The 20867-nt window shown below is 54.1% G+C and overlaps 1 protein-coding gene across 3 annotated transcripts in view; it reads right to left on the minus strand.

The window, feature by feature from the left end:
* KCNAB2 (potassium voltage-gated channel subfamily A regulatory beta subunit 2) overlaps nucleotides 1-20867 on the minus strand; it is a 95099-nt gene that overhangs the window by 22532 nt on the left and 51700 nt on the right. For 2 of the 3 annotated variants that reach the window (XM_082469545.1, XM_082469544.1), the window contains 2 exons: nucleotides 3753-3796; nucleotides 2917-2954 (listed from right to left, as the gene is read on the minus strand). In XM_082469545.1, coding sequence (XP_082325671.1) covers nucleotides 2917-2954; nucleotides 3753-3796 — 82 coding nt within the window. Of the gene's footprint in view, nucleotides 1-2916; nucleotides 2955-3752; nucleotides 3797-20262; nucleotides 20507-20867 lie in introns of those variants that run through there. The other variant, XM_082469543.1, reaches the window with a different exon arrangement.

Consider the following 20867-nt stretch of genomic DNA (forward strand, 5'->3'; position numbering starts at 1 on the left):
ACCTCAGAGGACATGTGGGCCACCTCCTGTCACCCCCTCCCAGGGGACAGGGAGGCCATCCTGTCCCCGCACGGTTCCCCAGAGCTGAGAGCTGGCTGTAGGCTCAGAGGCATAGAGCCCAGGAAGGATCCCTCTTCATCCCTCTCCAGGTGTGACCTTGGGCACCTGCTCAGTCTTGAGGCTCTGCTTCCACGGAATGGATAATAAAACACCTACCTCCTTGGGTTGATAGAGGATTGAGAGCCATGATAAATGTAAAGTTCAGCCACTATTCTTATTAAATTCTTATTGCCCAGGCTGCTGGGAACATGTGCCCGAGGGGGAGTTTTGCACCTGAGCAGCTGTGTGAGGTCACAGAAAGGGCACTGAACCGGAGTTTGGAAACCTGATTCTGTCCGGGGCAGCTCCGGTACTTGGCCACGTGATCTGAGGTTTACTAACACTGTCTGCTCCCCGTGTCCCTGCCCAGCCCACAGAAGCCTCCCTCCCTGGGACGACAGCCCACAGATATTTGCAGATGCCGCTGTGACCCCACAGGACCGGGACGGCAACCCTTTTCTGTAAAGGGCCGGGGGTAAATATTTTAGGCTTTGCGGATGGTCTCTGTGGCAACCACTCCACTGTGCCCTCACAGCATGAAAGCAGCCACAGACCATATGTAAACGAACTGGCGTGGCTGCCTGCCAATAAAACTTTATTTACAAAAACGGGCTGTGGAATTCATAGAGGCAGAGAGTGGATGAGAGGTTAGCTGGGGCTGGGGGGTTATTGCTTAATGGGTACAGAGTTTCTGTTTGGGGTGATGAAAAATGCTGGAAATAGACTGTGCTGATGGTTGCACAGCAAAGTTAATGTACTTAACGCCGCTGAACTGTATATTTAAAAAATGGTTAACATGGTACATTTTATGTTATGCTTATTTTATCCACAAGAAAAGTGGTTAAAATGGCAAATTTTACGTTTCATATATTTAAGAAGAAAGAAAAAACAAAAACAAAAACAAAACAAAAAAACCAGGCTGGGGACCAGATTTGGCCCCCAGGCCATCACTTACTGACATTTCCTGAGTCCTGCCGGGGAACGCCACTTTGCCATAGTAAACCCGCCAGTTCCTTGTTTCTGTGTCTCTCTGGCATCTGGGCGTGGCATCTTGCACATAGGAGGCAACTCTAGAAACAGGACTGTGTGTCTGGATTCTGTGGCATGCCAAACGCCTTCCTTTGGACATGAAGTTAGCAAGGAACATGGTGTTCCGGGTGGGGTCACCCAGCCGGAGTGAAGCCCCGGCCTGGGGCCGCTCTGGGTTTGGGCAGCACACGTGTTCCTCTGCAGCCCAGGAGGGTCCTTGCTTCCTGTGGCGCCAACCCCGCTGGTGCAGACCAGGCAGCCAGCTGAAGAATAAAATCCAGGCATTCTTCCCCTGACCCGTGGAGAGGTGGGCCCCTCAGACTTGATGTGTTGATTGTTTGGGACACTAACCGTAAGGTTTAATAGGAAAATTCCGCTGGCTCTTTCACTCAATCATTTTCACCTGCCAGGACCTTTTAGAACCCTGAATCTGTCATGTATTGTATCCGCCGTCCTCCCAGCTTTGTGTCATCTGGAAACGACTTCCATCATCTTCATACATGTCACCATGTCCCTGATGGAGCCACGGTGGAGGCCGGAGCCAGCTGTGGCTGTCATTGGATCATTAATCAATACTCTTTGGGTGTAATGGATCTGTTGGTGAAAAAGTCACCTAATTGGACGGTTACCATCCGGCCACTTCTCTATATCTTTCCCACAAGGACAATGCACACAGCGTAGCTAATGCCATTAGGAAATGAAGTCACATCCTCCACAGAATTCTTCCACATCGAAAGGGTAACAGGCGAATTAGACACCACTTATTTGGGGTAGACCACGTGGGCTCCGGGGCTCCAACCTCCTAAGTGCTTGGAACCAATCTGGTGGCTGAAGGTGAAACAATTCCCTGCATCTTAAAAACTCCTGACTTTACCTGAGATAGCCCCCAGAACCTTAAAGCCAGGGCAAATAGTTCTACAACAGCTACCATCATGAAAGAAAAAGGAACAAGAATGCAAATTAAATGCATCTAGATTTTGATGGAAGCCAAGCTTTCCCTTTGAAAAATAACTGAGTAATCACAGTTACAAGGTCTCAAGTGAACTCACTTATTCATTTTTAAATGCAATCTTTCCAATAGGAAGTAGAGCAGACATGAAGACAGCTTCTTGTGCAGAGGTTCAGAGCTCTCTGAGCAAAACCACTGTTCTCACTTCCACAATATTCACTCCTTGCCCAGAAGTGCACACCAGCCTGGGAACACCGTCTTCTCCAGGACAGACGCTGGCTGCACTGAATCCCAGTTGTGGAGAGAGAAGCCCCAGCAAGTACATCCCATGGCAGTGCATCCCATTAACAATGGCTATGGGGCACGCGCAGTTAGGAGCTTGGTCAAACGTTCATCTACTCGGTCTTTGGTTTGCAGCAAAATTTCCAGGATCTGCATTCTAAATGACCTCCACAGATATTTACTTATGTTTCAAATTCACGTGGGCATCCTCTGTAGGAGTGGCAAAGAATTGCATCGGGCTTGATGATTTGGAAAATGTGCTCTCCCTGAATTCCTCTGGCTAACAGTGGGATAGGTGTTATGCAGGTGAGGAACCTGATTTCTGGGACTTTCAGGGACTTGCTGAAGCCCCAGTGCACCCAGCTGCTGGGTGTTGGCGCCACTGCGGCACTCACCCTTCCTGTTGTCCCCCAGGGCACCCTGGAGAAACAGTAAGAGGGGAGCCAAGGCGGCTGCCCTGAGCACTGGCTACCTGGTGCATTTCACATACTTTACCACGTGCCTGGGCATGGGCGGCCCTCCCCGGGGCCTGGGGGAACGAGGGAGCCCCCTCTTACCTCATCGGTGATCTGGCCTCCGAAGGTCACCCATGTTCCTGATAGGAGAGACACAGGCTCAAGTCAGAGAATGGCCCCGGGCAGCCCAGTTCTCCCCAGGGAGCTTGGACCTCGGGCTGCAGGGCGCAGGGGGCAGCCACAGGCCGCCGCGCCGCTCTGTGGGAGCGTGTGCTTGGCACGCGTGGACACCTGGCCTTCGGGGCATGTCTCCCTCTCTTGGAGCCAAGGAACCAAGGGGACAGTAAGTGCCCAGAGCAGGCAGCTGGCTGCAGGGCTTTGACGCGCTCGTTGGCGCTCAAGCCGCTGCAGCTCCTATTCCAGGGACATGCCGCGGGCAGCGGGACCGGGGCTGTCTCCCTGAAGATGTGCAGGGCTGACAGCCGTGCCCTCGCGCTTGCTGGGTGGTGTGTGTGTGCGTGTGTATACGTGTGCACCGTGGAGGTGGAGAGACAGCGTGTTCTGGGAACAGAGCTCATATCTGGCAAAAGAAGAAAAAGGGCAAAATCTGACTGCCCTTCATGAGGGACTCTGTCACGTAAGGAAAGAAGATGCTGGCACCCGGGGGCAGGGGGCTTGCCTGACTTTCTGCTGCTGGGCAGTGGGCTGTGTGTGCAGAGGGCCCTGGTACTCGCCTCACTTCCCCTGCTAAGGCTGCATCTCTGTTCTCCCTCTCGTAGGCCCCTCCCCCACTGCCTCTTGGTTACCATGGCAACCGAGCCTCTTCCCTCCCCCCCCCCCCAATCCTGGCTCTGGGTACAGCTCCCTCCCCCACCCCCAGCCTTCCTGCCACCCCCGCTTCCTTGCGCACCACGGGACCAAGAGGACCCCACACTCACCGAGCCCCAGGCAGGAGACCCGGAGGCCCGACTTGCCCAGGTTCCTGGAAGACAAACGTGGCGTGAGTTCTCAGCGGCCAGGGCAGAACCCATTGTTTCTACTGCCCAGCCTCCCGAACTGCCCACCCACCTCTTTTGAGGCTGGGAAGGTAAGGGATCCTTTGGAGAGAGGCCTGCTGCTCGCCCACCCTGGGGGTAAAGGGCCCACCAGGGCAGAGCCACGTTGCTGGGACAGGCCACGCTGTGACCACGGCAGGGCCCCGGGAGCCACCTCGGGGAGAGAACATGGAATGGACCCCATCTTATTCCATGGGCTGAAACAAGATTGGTTCAGGCCTTGTGGCCCCGGATGCAGGGTGTCCTCTTGTAAGAAGCTTCTCTTTCCATTTCTTTAGTGTCACGTCTGCGGTTTTGTGTATCTTTACTCCCTCTCTCTGAGGAATGGAGGAGAAATTAGTCCCACATCACCTGGGCCACACAGCCCTGGGCCCTGTCTCTCTGCAGGAGGAAGTGGGGGGAGATGAGAGCCCTGTTGAAGGGCACTGGTGCCCACAGCAGGCCTGACCCCCAGCCAGGGCCGCTCAGGAGGGCGAGAGCCAAGATCCCCTGGCAGCACACGTCCTGATCAGACCCAGGGGCCACAGCTGCACAGACTGTCCAGGGCTCCATCACAGGCCCGCTGAGGCGCCTGCCAGATGGGGCACATGCTGGGGTCCACGTGGGTGAGCTGCAGGCTGTCATTAATGTCCTCAGGAGGTCATGGAGGACAGCAGTGCCCTGCTGAGGACTGGGATGCCGGTCCGTCCTGGCCTGTCCGTCCTGCACAGGCTGCCTGGGAGCCTGCAGGGCAGCAACAGGCCGGGTGTCACTGATGCCCCGACAGCTGTCGGGCAGGTGCTTCCCTTTTCCTGATGTTCCCATTTTACAGAAGAGCACACTGGACCTGCCTGGGAGCAGAGGAGCTGGGGTTTCACGCAGGCTCTGAGAACATGCTCCCTGCCGCAGCGGCAGGCTCCCGCAGCCCCGGCCCTTTGTGGGAGCTGCCCGGATGGTGAGGCTGACAAGTGGCAGAGCGGGAGCCCACTTCCCTCGTGAGATCCCACTGCTGGCATCCCGGTCCTGGGACCAGCCCGGGGTGCGATACCCTTCTAGGCAGCGGGAAGCCAGAGAGCTGTGAGAGCTGCAGTGGGTGAGCCCCAGCCTCCTTCCCTAGGGCCGTCCGGCATTTCTAACTTCAGTGGCTGCTGTGTCCTGTTTTTCTACCCTATGTGGCCCCTGGGAAGCAGGTGTGGGGCTGAGCGGGACCTGCCCTTCTCTGACATGGGCCCGCTATGACCTTCTGCAGCCTGGGTTTCCCTGGTTACAAGATCCCTGGACGCTGCCCACATTACAGGTGGTCGTTGGTCGGGGGTGGATAGAATAAACTTGTAAGCGGTTTGATAACAGTTTGTCACCAAATTTAAAGTAGTTCTAAATTGCCCAGCTTTCTTGTTAAATTTCCCATTAAAACCAGCCCAGCCACCGGCCCACTGTTCCTACAGGGAATGCTGGGATTTTTCCCTGAGGACATAATCACAGCTGGTTTCTTTTTCGGGGAGGGAAGCAGATCGGCAGTGGCTACAAGCAGAGGGTCTGAAGCTGGAGTTCAAATTCTGCTTCGACCTTCCTGGCTGTATGCCTGCCCCTGGGCATGTCATGTAACCGCCTGATGCCTCGGTGGGCTCATCTGTAGAATGGGCTTGAGATGCTGCCACTCTCAGGGGGTGGCCATGAGGATGAAATGGGATAACACATGTGCCTGGGGCACAGGGTCACAGAGAGCACAGAACGGGGGACAGCAGCATTTTCCTTATACGAGAGACAACAACGGACAAATCCAACAGGCTTTAAATGTTACTGTGTTAAAAAGGGAACTGAAGTTTCCCCTTGTTTTTTTTCCCCCTATAAATCAGTGAAATACTCTACTAGTGCCCTCAGCATTGCTTGCGTATTCCGGCCCAGAGACGCTTGGTTTGTGACCCTAGAAAGAGGCACGATTTGTAACTATGTGAGGTGATGGATAGTAACTAAACTGTCTGTGGTGATTGTTTCACAACAGGTAAATGTATCAGCCCGTTATGTTGTACCTTAAACTTACACAATGTTATGTGTCAATTATATCTCAAAAAAAAAAAAACTGGGAAAATTCTTGAATATTCTAGAATATTCTTGATTTAGCTTCAGATTTGCTATGAGAGATTTCAAATACAATATGCATGAAATTCAAGGGCTGAGTAGTCAAACACATTCTTCAAATGTTTTCTTATAAAGTTTAAATCATGCTTGGATTGATGTCGCTTGCTAAATAGAAAGTAAACTTGTGTATTCTTGCGTATAAGGAAATTGGAATTAAAAAGGAATTAAAAAAGAAAGAAAGAAAAGCACAATGGCATCACCAATAGACCCTGCATCAGGCCAGCTCCATTTAGCAGATTAGGTAAATTTTCTCACACTGGCTAGAAAACGCTTGTGGTGAGAAATTAGAACGTTGCTTATGAGCAGTCTGGTAATGGAGCAAAAAGGACTAAAAGTTGTAATCAGCGGTCTTAACAATTTTGGGGTCACAGACCCCTTTGAGACGCTCCTTGCCTGGAAATGCTCACAGACACAAAAACCTTCAGAACCTTGTTTGCAATGCCCGGGCATTCGAAGGCCTGGGTACGTGGTCTAGATAAATCCGGTGCCGGAAGGGAGGCTGAGCCCCTGCCTCTGCAAAACCACCCCTGTGTGTGATGGTGGGGGAGCAATTTCCTGGCGAGGCTCTGTTGAAGGTCAAGTTCTAGGCATGTCCTCCTGCAACTGCCCTTCGTCACCGTGGAAAAAAGTGCTGGCATGTGCTGCGTGTTCAGGGGATGGGCGGCTTTAGCAGCAGACAGGTAAGGACACAGGACAGCAGGCTGAGCCCGCCTGTGTCTGTGCCTGAAGACAGGTGACACCCCTCGCCCACCAGAAGGGTCTCCGAGTTTCCTCGGATGGACGCAGGGTGTTTGGCGATGCGGCTGCTGCTCCACCCACCGCCCACAGGAATAATTTAGCAAAACTAGGACACCAAGCGATGCTGCAATTACCCCGCTCAAGTTGTTTCCCTGTTAAAATGATGGTATTAGTTCTGCCATCCGCTGCCAGGCCTCGGGAGAAGGAACGAGAAGGGACAGGGTATCTCAGGGCTAGGAGCTTTAGAAATACGGCAGCTCCGTGGGGGTGGGGCGAGCTCAACAGATCACAGCCTCGGGTGGACCAGGCCTGGTGACACGCTGCCACTCGAAACTTTCAACACGCGAAGATCGCTTCCTACAGCTTTTCCTCCCCTAATTAAAACCTGACATCATGATAAAATAGTTGGCTAAATCTCTCAACCCCAATAACGTTAGTCTTTATTAATTTGCCTCATGTCCCTCCTGGGGTCTGGAAAAATGGCTAATGAGGACTCAGGGATTTAACCTTTGCTGGAGGAAGACAGTTGACGCCCATCACGCAGCCCCCCGACGCGCTGCACCCCTAAACACTGCACCTCAGACTCCGGGCAATTACAAATCCTGTAAAAATAGCTGTTCAGGGCCTTTAACTTCAGCCATCTGGGCGGAGGACAAAAATACGATCGGGTGATGGAAAGCAACGGGGTCTTGATGAGCTGGCTTGACGGACAGGGTTGCCAGGGCCTTTTCTGGTTGGTTGTCACCCTGCGGGGGATTATCTGTTTTCAGCCCCCAGGCTCCAGGCTCCCTAAGGACAGGCCTGGACTTCCAGGTCTTTGCTATCAGATTGTAGCTGGCAGCTGCAGGGTCCCAGGGGTGCTTGTTGGTGTAACGTGGGGCTGAGAAGTCCAGGCCCTGGGGCCAGACCCTCAGGATCAAATGCTGGTCCCTCTCCTTGCCCGCGGGGCTCGGTGTACCCCTTCCCCCGCACTGAGCAGCCCTGGCAGGAATGTGGCACCCTGGTGCAGGCCACACACCTTCAGCCTCACTGTGAAGGGCCAGCTTCTGAAGGAGGTGGAAGAATCGGGGCAGATCTGGATCAGGTCCCCTGCAGCCCCTACCTGCGTGCACCCTGGCTGTGGCCCTGGGACAGTCATTATGGAGCAACCCCATGAGACAGGTACCCCAAGGCAGGCACCTCATGCTCAGCGAGGGGAGCCAGTGGTTTGGATTCTGGCTCCCATTTCAGCTGGTATGAGACTACACATCCTACAGGGAAATGAACCCACCTTCCTCCCGCCGCTGCCAAGAAAAGCTCCCCAGGCCCTGCCATGTGTAAGGACGGGCGGGGGCCCCCCAGTGTGGAGGAGCTGGGGCTGGGATCTGAACCCACTTCCTCAGACTGCAAACCCTCTGGCCCAATGAGCACCTCCCTTTACTGCCTGTCTTGCCCTCCCTGCCTCCATATGTGCCACACGCACACACGTGCACATGCATGCACTCACACACAGACGCACACACGGAGATGCGCACACACACACACAGGTGCACACACAGATGCACACATGGAGAGATGCGCACTCACAGGTGCACACACAGAGACGCACACACGGAGAGATGCGCACACACAGATGCACACACAGAGAGATGCGCACACACAGATGCACACACACAGATGCACACACAGAGATGCGCACACACAGGTGCACACACGGAGACGCACACACAGAGAGATGCACACTCACAGGTGCACACACAGACGCACACACAGAGAGATGCGCACTCACAGGTGCACACACGGAGACGCACACACAGAGAGATGCGCACACACAGATGCACACACGGAGACGCACACACAGAGAGATGCGCACTCACAGGTGCACACACGGAGACACACGCACGGAGAGATGCACACACACACAGGTGCACACACGGAGAGATGCACACCCACAAGTGCACACATGGAGACATACACATGGAGAGATGCGCACTCACACACAGGTGCACACACACAGATGCACACACACTGGTGCACACACACTGGTGTACACACAGATGCACCCAGAGAGAGATGCGCACACACAGATGTACACACGGAGAGATGCACACACACTGGTGCACACACAGATGCACACAGAGATGCACACTCACAGGTGCACACATGGAGATGTGCACTCACACACAGGTGCACACACACAGATGCACACACAGATGCACACTCACAGGTGCACACATGGAGACGCACACATGGAGACACACACACGGAGAAGCGCACTCACACACAGGTGCACACACACAGAGATGCACACTCACAGATGCACACACACAGATGCACACACACATGCACACAGAGATGCACACTCACAGGTGCACACACACTGGTGCACACACACAGACGCATACAGTAATCCTAAGCCCTCAGGCTCTTTGACATATCTAATCCTCAGTGGATCTTAGGAGTTTGGGAGGGAAATCATGTCAATAGGCACATTTTCCATTTACAGAGTGCTTCGTATTTTTGGAAATGGTCTCACTTGTACTAACTCTTTTGATATCCTAGGACTGACTTAAAAGTCCCAGCGGATAACACGAATCTAAACTAAAAAATAGATTCTGTTTACTCCTAGCCTTTGATTCCCACTGAACAAAAGATATAAACCACCAGAGCTTCTAGAAGAGAGAGTTCTGCTCTGGACTGTCCTCACTGAATTTAGGGAATGGGAACAAAAGCCTTGTACCCCAGACGCCCATAAAAGAACGTCAAATGTCCCCCAAGGACCAGGGAAGGAAAGGATACGGGTGGAGACGCAGAAGGACCCAGTTATTCCAGAATTCGTCTCAAGGACGCCTGGGACTTAGGACACGGCTCCTTCACATGAGGTCCAACTTCCGGGCACTGGTTTTGTTTTAAGCCACACTGCTCAGTTGTTAAAGATCCATTCTCTCAATGCTTTTCAAGTCGGCACCAACACCAGCTAGAAACCCAGGCATTCTCCTCAAACACAACCAGACCCTTCTGTGGCTTTTTCTGAGGCTGGTGGCCTGTGAGATTTGAGTCACTGAGAGCAGGGTTGGGAACCAGGGACCTAACTTAGCTTTTCCAGCTCATGCAGACGGTTTGTTGTAAGAACCCCCCTTTCCCCAGTAATACCATTCTGGAAGCGCTAAAGGCTCTAAGTGAAGAGAAACTCATGAATGAGAAAAGCTAGACCTCCAGCCTGGTGACTCACAACCCTGCCCTCGCGGACCTTTGGTACGAAGCCAGCCCTCCTTTTCCACGCGGGTACATCCACCGGCCACCTGAGCAAGGCCCTGGATGGAGCAAGGGGGGCATGCAAGGAACAGCAGGAAGGCCCCTGCCCCCTGACACTGGTGCTTTGCACGCTCTCCACGTACTAGTCACGGCGAGCGCACCCAGAGTAGGTGGGGACTGGGCTGAAGCAGAGGGACACACAGCAGCCTGGATTGAGCCCTTAGCAGGGAACTCCAGCTGCTGCTCTGTGCCCTGTGGAGCCCTGCCTGTAGAGGAGCCCAGGCCTGGGGTCGGGCTCAGTTGCGGGGGGAAGATTTAACTCCATCACATGGTTCACCCAGTATCCCTGACTATTAAACTGAGGTTTGTCAAGGCGGCTTAGCTGCAAAGGCATCAGACCACCCATGGGGCATCTTTGGGGCCTGTGTACCCAGGGGGAGGGCAGGGGTCTGTGGCCGGTGCCCCGGGGTTCCCAGAAAGAGGAAGCTTTACCTGGAGTCCAATAATGGGGGGGGCTCAGCTATAGTGACCCCTCCCAAGAAAGGAAACAAACGGGCAGAAGGAAAGAAAGGCACCATCATCCCCTGCAGTCGGGAAGAAACGGGCGCCTGACCCCGAGCCTCGATTTTATTTCTCCCCCCATCTGCAAAGCTCCCCCCGACGGGGGTGGGAGGGCAGCCCCCGCCCCGCACAGCCGCCCTGCGCCGCGTACCTATACTTCATCCCGGGCTGCGTCACGCTGGCCTCGTCTGTGCTCAGGAGGCTCTGCACCGACAGCTGTCCCAGCCTCCGGGCCACCATGGCCACCGCGCGGAAGTGGCCGCGGGTGCCCAGGCTGGGGCTGCTGGCTGCCGGCCGGCCCAGCCGCTCCTCGGGGCCCCGGCCCTTGAGGCCGTGCTCCGAGCACACGAAGGACACCTGCATGTTTCCGGTGCTCAGCTCCTGGCCACGTCCCCCCTCCTTCCGGGCTCCGAGGTCACCTGCCCCTGGAAGCCCTGCTCCGCCTGGGACTTTATCCCAGAAGGTGAAGAAGCCACCAGGCGTTGCTTCAGGAGTGCAGTTTTCTGACGTAGAAAAAGCCTGTGCGCTCTCCGGGGGAAGGGGGTGAAATGTCCAGAAATGTGCTAGAAAAGACCTGATCAGATAGAGCTCAGGAATCGAGGGGTGGGGAGGCGGCCATTCCCTCTCCCTTCTCGGCGGGTCCTTCCTCTGCCCCACCCTGGTCCGGCTCTGTCCGCCCGAGCCCCCAGCCCAGCTGTGTTCGGCAGGGCTGGGCTGCCAGCAACTCACGACCAATGAGCGACACCGCTGTCCCCTGACAGCAGGAGGAGGAGGGAGGGCGCCTCCCATCAGGGTGGCAGCCCAGGGGTTCGGGGAGCAGCTGCTTCTCCAGGCTTCCCCGAGTCTCCTGGAGGGAGCCTGGCGTCCACCCCCGGCTCTGCGCACTGTGGCTCTTGGGACTCCCACCAAGTTAACGAGGTGACCGGCGAGAGGCATGGGAGGTGCAGGAGGTGATTCATTATTAATGAAGCGGATGCACAAGCCGCCCAGATCGCCCTGGCCGATCCCCGGGAGGTCGGCGCTGGTGCTCCAGGCTAACAGCTGCTCAGCCAGGACCGGACAAGGCAGGCACTGCAGCCAGGTGGACAGCTGAGGGTGCAGCCAGCTGGCCTGGCCAGCTCTGTCCCCTGGTGGTTCTCACCCAGGAAGGTGGGGCTGCCACCAGGGTTCAGCACAAGAAGTCAGATCACCAGAAATCTGGAGGAGAGAGGACCATTCTGTCTAGATGGTAATGACGCAGGTGACGTTAGGAAGGAAGCCCGGGGTCCAGGGACCAGAGACCTCAGAAGCTCCAGCACTCCGCACAATACTTAGCTCTTGGCACATGCTCAATAAATGCTTCTGGCGTGAATGAGTGAATGAATGGATGGATGAATGGGTGAATGAATTGATGAATGACGATCCCCCTGCTTTACCCCATCCTCCTTTCCCACACTCATGGGATCAGGATGAAGACAGAACAAAGCCCACGGGTTTCCTGAAACCCAGAGAGATGCCCCCGTTGGCAGGAAGGGCTGGCTTTGCCCTCTGACCCCGAGCAGGCCACTCTCACTCTGCAGGGTGGCCCTGGCCAAAGCTGCCTTTTGGATCTCATCTTGCCCTGCGGGAAGGGCTGAGAAAGCGTGGTGGATGGGAGGCAGGTGGTCAGGGGTCTAGCTCAGGCTCTGCTGCTAATTCGCTGTGTGATCCCAGGAGGGTGTCCTGCTTTCTCTGGGTTCCTGGGTATCCACTGACAGAATAAGGTGGTTGGCCTGAGGACCACGCTGCCCCTCTCAGCTTGGCTCTGCAGGAACCTTCCACGCCTGCTGGCTGCCCACCTTATGCTCTGACGGGACCCAGAGAAGATTCCACCCAGAGATGTTCACGGTAGATGGTGGCTGGACTGGCTCTCAGCTCTGGCCCCGCCTTTCTGACACAGAAGTTAAGAATCAAACCTTGTTCCAGTCCCAGCCTCCCCGCTCCTGAGCTGGGCAGCCTCGGGCAAGTGACCCCCTCTCCGAGCCTCAGTGCTCTTGTGTCTAATGCAGGTCACAAAGGCATGGCCCGATCACGCCTGCAAAGCACTCACACAGGGGCCTGGTCCTTGGGAAGCACTCCCATGGTCCCTCGGCAGAAAGGAGTGGCTTTCTGGCCATGGAGTCAGGATAGACCCCTGTGTGAGACCCTCCCCCATCCCCACCAGTAAGAATACCCCTTCTGTCCTCCCCGTGGCCTGACTCGGCAGCAGGAACCACCCCTGAGGTGGGGACCTGGACCTGGGGATAGAGGCCTGGGGAGGGCAGAGCTGGTGCCTTTGCCCAGGGGACCCTGGCAGGTCACAGACGCTACCTGTGGAGGCCAGTGGGGCCCCTCAGGACCCACAGGCCGGCTCTGCCTTCCTCTTCCACCTGCCCGTAAAAACCTCGGGGCCTGGTTGGCCTGGGTCCCTGAGCTCAGGGTAGGGTGGGGCCCTCCCTGAGCCCCTTGGGTGGGTGGGGAGATGGGAAGGAGGAAGGACAGCCTGCAGTGCTGGCCCTTCCACCTGCTGAAACTTGCACTTGAAGACAACAGGTCCTGGCCCTCTGGAAGCCCACAGGCCTGCCAAAGAGGCTGCAGGTGGCAAAGACTCTGCCTTTGGCTCCTCCCCAGGCTCGTGGAGCTCATGTCCACGGCAGGGATGCTCAACCCCTGACCAGGATGCTAGAGGAGCTTGTTGCAAATGCAGATTCCTGGGCCGCAACCACAACTACTGAATCGGTAGCTCCGGGGCTGGGCCTGGGAAGCTGTGTTTTTATCAAGAGCTTTGAGTGGTGCTATGCACTGGATGAGAGGATGTGGAAATCCCCTACTTCATTCCACCTTCTCCTGTTCTCTGTGCTCTGGCAAACTGTCAGATCCTACAAGGGCTGGCATCTTACTGTTCCTCCGGGGTTGCTCTTAACCAGATGGTGTGCTTTAAGCTTTAAGAGAGATCCACAAAGACTTAGTCACCACAGTGTGTAAAAGGTCACCTGCCTCACCCCCCAATCCAGCAATTCCACTCCTAGGTATGTACCCAGAGAACTAAAAACATACGCCCACACAAAAACTTGAACACAAATGTCCACAGCAGCATTACTCATCACAGCCCCAAAGTGGAAGCAATCCAAATGTCCATCAACTGACGACTGGATAAAAAAATGTGGTCTACAGCTGCATAGTAGAATGTTATTCAGCCATACCAAGGACTGAAGTACTGATACATTCTACGACACAGATGATCCTTGCAAACGTCATGCTGAGAGAAAGAAACCAGTCACAAAAGGTCACATATTGTATGATTCCATGCATATGAAATGTTCAGAACAGGCAAATCCATAGAGACAGAAAGTAGATTAGTGGTTTCTGGGGGCTGGGGGGAGTGGGGAATCAGGGAACGATAGCTAATGTGGGTGCAGGATTTCTTTTTGGGGTGATGAAAATGTTCTAAAATGGGTGACTTTTGGACAACTGTTTGTACTAAAACCATTAAATTGCATGCTTTAAATGGGTGTATGGCATGTGAATTATATCTCAATAAAACTTACCAAAAAAAAAAAAATGTCAATGACCTCAAAAGTCTCTGGGCCTTCACTCTTGCTGTTCCCTGTGGGAGTGCCCTTCCCGTTTCTCTGCTTTTGAAATCCTTGTCGACCTCTGGCATCAGCTGAGATAGTACATGCAGTGTGAAGCAGTCCCCCGCCCCCCGCAAGCAGCAGTAACCTTTCCTTCCTCCCAGTGTCGCCGACCTCAGCCTCCCCAGTGATACCAGGGGCCCGGGAGCCACAGCAGGAAGCAGCCCTCCCAGACTTTGGCAGCAGTCAAGCCTTCACTCTTGCAGGACCTCCTGGGCCTGGCCTGGTGGTAGAGTCCCCAGCCCCGACTCCATCCCACTATAACGTGTTGTGGGGATGATGGGAATGGACATTTGACCTCAGAACCCACCCAGGGAATCCAGGACAAAGGTGTCTCTGGGTCCAGCAGAGAACTGCCAAGCGGGGAAGTCGGGTAGGTGGGTTTTCACAGCTGGCCAGAGTCTGTAATTTTTCATGTGCCCCAGACAGGGGTCACAACTCATAATATTCTTAGAAAATCACAAGAATTAGACAAGAATGGAAAGCTGAAAGCTTAAGACCTTGACCCGAACTTGCCACAATTAAATGTCACCCCCAAAGGGTCTCTCCTTTCAAACACGTTTGGGTGGAGAAGTGAGTCCCAGACACGGGCTGGTCGACTTGAAATGGGCTTTGGGCAGAAACATCGAGTGTGGATGGTTGATTTTGATCCACAGCAGACTCTGGGTTCTTTTTCTGCCTCTCCAGTACCTGCTATTGTTAAAACAAAGCAGCTGGTTCCTGCTGTCACTATCTCATTTAGTCCTCAGGACACTTCTGTGAGGAAGTAACTATAGTCTCTGCTTTCCAGATGGGGACACTGAGACACGGAGAGGCCAGGTGACTCGTCCACATTCATACAGGTACCGGCGGGGGAGCCAGGATTCCCCTCAGGATACTCAGTGATGTCCCTGCAGGCTCAGGAGTTGAGTCAGCCCTTGGGACCCGCTGTGGGTTGAAATGTGACTCCAAAGAGACATGTTCAAGTCCTAACTCCCGGCACCTGTGAATGTGACCTTATTTGGAAATAGGATCTTTGTAGATATTATTACGTAAAGATTGAGGTCCTGTTGGACTGGGGGTGAGCCCTGAATTCAATGACTGCTGTATTTATAAGGAGATGGAGATTTGGAGACAGACAGAGATACACAGAGGGAAAACAGTCATGTGAAGATGGACGCAGAGATTGGAGTGATGTGTCTACAGGCAAAGAAAGCCAAGGAAGCACGGATGTAGAAAGCAAACTTATGGTTGCCGGGGGATGGCGGGGGAGGGATAAATTGGGAGATTGGGATTGACATATGCACACTACTATATATAAAATAGATAATTAATAAAGACCTACTGTATAGCACAGGGAACTCTACTCAATACTCTAATGACCTATATGGGGAAAGAATCTAAAAAAGAGTGGATATATATAGATGTATAACTGAGTCACTTTGCTGTACACCTGAAACTAACACAACATGGTGAATCAACTATACTCCAGTGAAAAATAAAAAAGAGAAGAAAGCCAAGGAAGGATGTTTCCCTAGAGCCTTCAGAGAGAGTGTGACCCTGCTGACCCCAGGTCCAGACTTCTGGGTTCTGGACCATGAGAGAATAGACAGCTGCTGTTCTGAACACTGTGCTGTGCGCTGTGTTATGGCAGCCCCAGGACACTGACATACGACTGTCTCAAGGTGGACCGGCCCCCGCTTGGCCGCCTGGACTGCTCCACCCACCGTCCCTCTCTGGACTCTGCTCTTGCCCCTCCTCCTTTTCCCACCCATCCTTTAAGACACACCTGGGTTCCCAGCTCTTCCAGGAAGTCTTCCCTGACTGACCTCCTGTGAATAAATGAGCAACTGGAGAGTCTGTTCGATGAACCTGACCACAAATCAAATACTACCTGTGATTCCTGTAAGAGGCTCGTGGTAAGAGGCTACGATCTAGAGGCAGAAGCCACAGGCACGCAGGACGCCCCGCCCTGCCAGAAGCTCACGACCAAGGCTCATTGCCCGGGGCTCCCCGCCCTCCGGGCTGCAACAGAGAGTCTCAGACGCAGCTTCCAGTTCTGCTGCCAAGGAAGCAGCAGGAAGGAGACACGTTTTACAGGGGAATATTCTGAAAAGTGGGTTAAGACCGAGACCACATAACGCCACCCAGGCAATACTTACAGAGGCTCGAAATGTCCTAGGTGCTGGGAACAGACAGAGGCTGTGCTCCCGGTGGGGTGCAGATGGGCAAAAACAAGGTAAGGGAGACAGGACAGTGGGCTTGAGGATGACTCACTGGGCATTTATTTAGACTGGGTGGTGCGGAAAGTCTCTTTGAGGCCAAAGATGTGATGATGGGAGGAAACCAGCCCTGTGAAAATCTGGAGGACACACCTTCCAGGGGAGGGAATAGAATGTGCAAGGACCCTGAGGATGCAATGAGCTTGCATGTTTGAGATAAGGAAGGACGGACGGACGGAAGGAAGGAGCATCCTGAGCGGGAGGGAGGGTGTACAAGCCGAAATCAGAGACAGCACGGGCCGCGCAGGGCATGGTGGGGACTTTGGGTTCATTCCCGATGCCGTGGGTAGCAGACAAGGAACACACCTGAACCAGGCCCGGTGTCCAACTGGCACTGCCTGGGCCCAGGTCACAGCCTCTGGCCGGCCTGTGGCCACAGCTGCTGTCCTGTCTCAGGCCACATCTCCAGGCCCTCCATCACTACAGTCAGGTGGACATGGGGAAGGGGAGCTTACACAGGGACTGTGTAGATTTAAAAATTCAGTGCATTTTTTTTTTTTTAAACAGCAAGAGTTGAGGACAGTTAAAAAAAAAATGGGAAAAGTTAACAAGAAAGCCTTTTCCCCCAGCTGCAGGCTCAGGTCGGCTGATGTGGTGTCTGGGCCCATGGTACGGTGGTCGCCTTGCTCCACGGAGGAGCACTTATCTGGAGGCTTTATCTTTTTTATATTAATATTTAAGACCAGGTTTAGCTGACTCCCAGCCTAGCTGCTGCCGCGAACATTAACCGCGGAACGGCATCTATCTGGGATCTTTAATAACTCTTGGTCGTGGTTTCCGAGGCCCTCTTCCCAGTTAACCGAAACCCCTGGATGCAGCAAGATGAAATCCACCAGATAAAGGGCGGGCCCTACGGGGGCGACATCTGGCCCATCAGACGCTAAAGGCTCAAGTGGTTTTCTTGTCAACTCAGGTCTTTGGGAAGCAAGTTTCCCCAGGGTGTTTCAGCCCCACAGTTAGTCCCGCATGTTTCAGATGGGACACAGCCCTTTTCCTTGGGGTGTCAGGCAAATAAGAGATTTGTTCCAGTACTCACACCTCCCGGCTGTGTTCGGGTCCTGGGCCATGACAAAGTTCCACGAACTGGGGGGGCTTCAAGCAGCAGAACCTGGTTCTCTCACAGCTCCGGGGGCCAGAAGGCTGAAATCTGGGTGTGGGCAGGCCTGCGCTCTCTCTGAAGCCTCCAGGGGAGGATCCACCCTGGCCTCCGCCAGCTTCTGGTGGCCGTGGTTCCTTGGCTTGTGGCCGCGTCCCTCCCACTGCTGCCTCCACCACCAAAGGGCCTCTTCCCTGTGCGTCTTCATTGGGCCTTCTTATTAGGACACCAGGCGCTGGATTTAGGGCCCACCCTATTCCGGTGTGAGCTCACCTTAACTAATTACATCTGCACAGAGCCTATTTCCAAATAGCCTCACATTCTACGGTTCTGGGTAGATGAAATTTTGGGGGACAAAATTCACCCCAGTGCCCCCTCCATTACAAACGGTATCCACACCTGAGGGAGTTGGGGTCTCCCTGGGGCGGGGGACAGGCTCTGGCCCCCCTGCCCACCCCGCCTCACCTCTACTGCTCTCGCCTTCCTCGCTCTAGCCCTGGGCCTTCTCTCCTCACATGTGCCCCTGTCCCCTTGGACTGGAAAGTTCTTCTCCACGTCTTCAAGTGGTCCTCCTTTCAGATGGCTGGGGTCTCAGCTGCCCCTGGTCTCCCTGACTCTCTTATGCATTTACTTGCTTTTTCTCTGCCATCCCCCAGCAGGATGTAACGTCCAACAGGGTGGGGAGGGACCTTGTCTGTCCTGTTCACGCAGCATCTGGCAAGCCTGGAGCCAAGTAGATCTTCAGTAAACATTTGCTGAATTAATGAAAAGTATCAATGACTTGCCAAAAAAAGAAAAAATGCAGGGACGTCCCTGGTGGTCCAGTGGTTAAGAATCCACCTTCCACTTCAGGGGGTGCAGGTTTGATCCCTGGTCGGGGAGCTCAGATCCCACACGCCTCAAGGCCAAAAAAACCAAAACATAAATCAGAAGCAATATTGTAACAAATTCAATAAAGACTTTAAAAAATGGTCCACATCAAAAAAATCTAGAAAGGAAAAGAAAAAATGCAGACCCTCATCTCCTTCTTGAGAAATTTCCATCAGAATCAGGAGGTCCTCGAGGCCAAACTAGCTGACCCTTTGTCCTTCCTTTACATCTGGATTTATAATGCAAAGCCTTAAGAATTCTGCCATCTAATGGACTCAGGGCAGAAGTGCTTTATATCTTTAAATGACAACCTCATGCTGAAGATCCAAACACTTGTCCGCAGGAGAAATTGTTACAGCCACAGGGCTGGCCTCTGTTCTTCTCTCCAGACAACAGCCAGATCACCCCGGGGCCTGCGCTAGATGGCAACCAAGTCAAATATAGAACACTCACTTAAATCTGGACTTGAGATAAACAACGAATAACTTCTGCTATCATGTCCCGATGATGGCATAAACTGGTTGTTCATTTGAAATTCAAATTTAACTGGGTGTTCTATATATATATTTTTTTAAAAATAAATTTATTTATTTTTGGCTGCATTGGGTCTTTGTTGCTGTGCGTGAGCTTTCTCTAGTTGCGGCGAGCGGGGGCTACTCTTCGTTGCGGTGCGTGGCCTTCTCATTGCGGTGGCTTCTCTTGCTGTGGAGCATGGGCTCTAGGCGTGTGGGCTTCAGTAGTTGCAGCACGTGGGCTCAGCAGTTGTGGCTTGCGGGCTCTAGAGCGCAGGTTCAGTAGTTGTGGCACACGGGCTTAGTTGCTCCGTGGCATGTGGGATCTTCCCGGACCAGGGCTCGAACCTGTGTCCCCTGCATTGGCAGGTGGATTCTCAACCACTGCGCCACCAGGGAAGTCCTGTTCTATATTTTTATTTGCTAAATCTGGCAACTGTACATAGACTAAGTGGGTGGGGGGGTCCCTTCTGGCCAACTGGCTCTGGCCAGGACTTGTCCCTGGAAGGCACAGGAATAAAGCCTCATGTATGTAACTTATCAACTCAAATGCCAGCTCTGGGGCTCTCTGGCCACTTTCTGAGGCTTTCAGAGGAGAAAGTGGGCAGGTCAGAGCACTGTCCCAGATGCTGATTTCAAGGACAAGCGAGCTAAACAGAATGTCTTTCTGAGGTTCAGAAGGAACCCGCCAAGCCCAGCATCCGAGAACACAGGGACACCTAATCCACAGCCTTTGCTAATCACAGTTACAAGCGTAGTTGCAGCAACCAATTCAGAGGCCACTTCCCATGAGGACAGCCCAATTTAAGCACATCTTGGTCCCCAGGACCTCGCACGGGTTTCTGGTGCTGGGATGGATTTGTTGGTAGAGACGATGAATTGAGGGATTTCCCCTAATTTGTGTTTAGTCAACCCCTAATAATTAATGTGTCCCAATGACACGGCAAGAAGACAAATGACATAGTATGTTTACCCCCGCTGCAAAGTTTTTTCAAGAAACCATACTCTTTTCCCATGGAGGATACACCAAACGCAGCAGTGCTCATCTCTGGGGGCGAGGACTCTGCAGACTCTCATTTTCCTCTTTTATACATTCCTACGCGGTCGGCATTCTTTTTTTTTGGCTGCGCCACACAGCATGTGGGATCTTAGTTCCCCGAACTGGGATCGAACCCGTGCCCCCTGCAGTGGAAGCGTGGAGTCTTAACCACTGGACCGCCAGGGAAGTCCCACGGTCAGCATTCTTAAACCCCAAGGAGTCTGCCCCAGTTGACAGTGACGCCGTTACCCCGTTTCCTGGGCTGCATCCCTCTCGCAGCCCCTGCCTCGGCCAGGGGACCTCCTCCTGCCCCCGCCCAGCCCAGCCCTTACCGGTACTTCATGCCGGTGCACCGGGCGGTGCAGCTGTCCAGGGAGAGGCCGTGCATGCGCAGGAAGCTCTCCATGTTCCTGGCCTGGGCGGCTGCCCGCACCTCCCGCAGCTGCTGCAGCTCCAGCGTGCTGGCCTGGCGGACGGGCTGCAGGGCCCAGTCTGAGTGACACCTGCTCATCACGCTTCTCAGGCTCTCGCTGTACGTCATGGACAACATGGTCCCACCCGGCCCAGGAGCTGCCACTGTCCGGACGGGAAACGCCGAGTGGTGATGGGTTAGAGAGCATCCCGCTGTCCCCGGTGCCCAGGCTGGACGCCGGCCCTGGGGCTGGGGCAGGGGCTGCGGCAGGGACACATCCTGCCACCAAGATAGAGCGGCCACCAAGGGGTCTTGGCGCCTGGGGACAGGGCCCGGCCCCGGAATGTAAACACCTCTTGGCTTGAGATTCTCGGTCCTCAAAGCTGCACTGGTCGGGAACTCTGGCTGAGTCACCCCCTCTGCCCCTGCAACCATGAGACAAGCACAGGCGAAGCTGCATTCCAGGTGGGAGATCTCAAAAAAATGCTCCAAATGCGAAGGGGGCAGGAGCATGCAGAGAGCCTG

The sequence above is a fragment of the Balaenoptera physalus genome (genome assembly GCF_965194825.1).
Source record: "Balaenoptera physalus genome assembly, chromosome: 1".
NCBI lineage: Eukaryota > Metazoa > Chordata > Mammalia > Artiodactyla > Balaenopteridae > Balaenoptera > Balaenoptera physalus.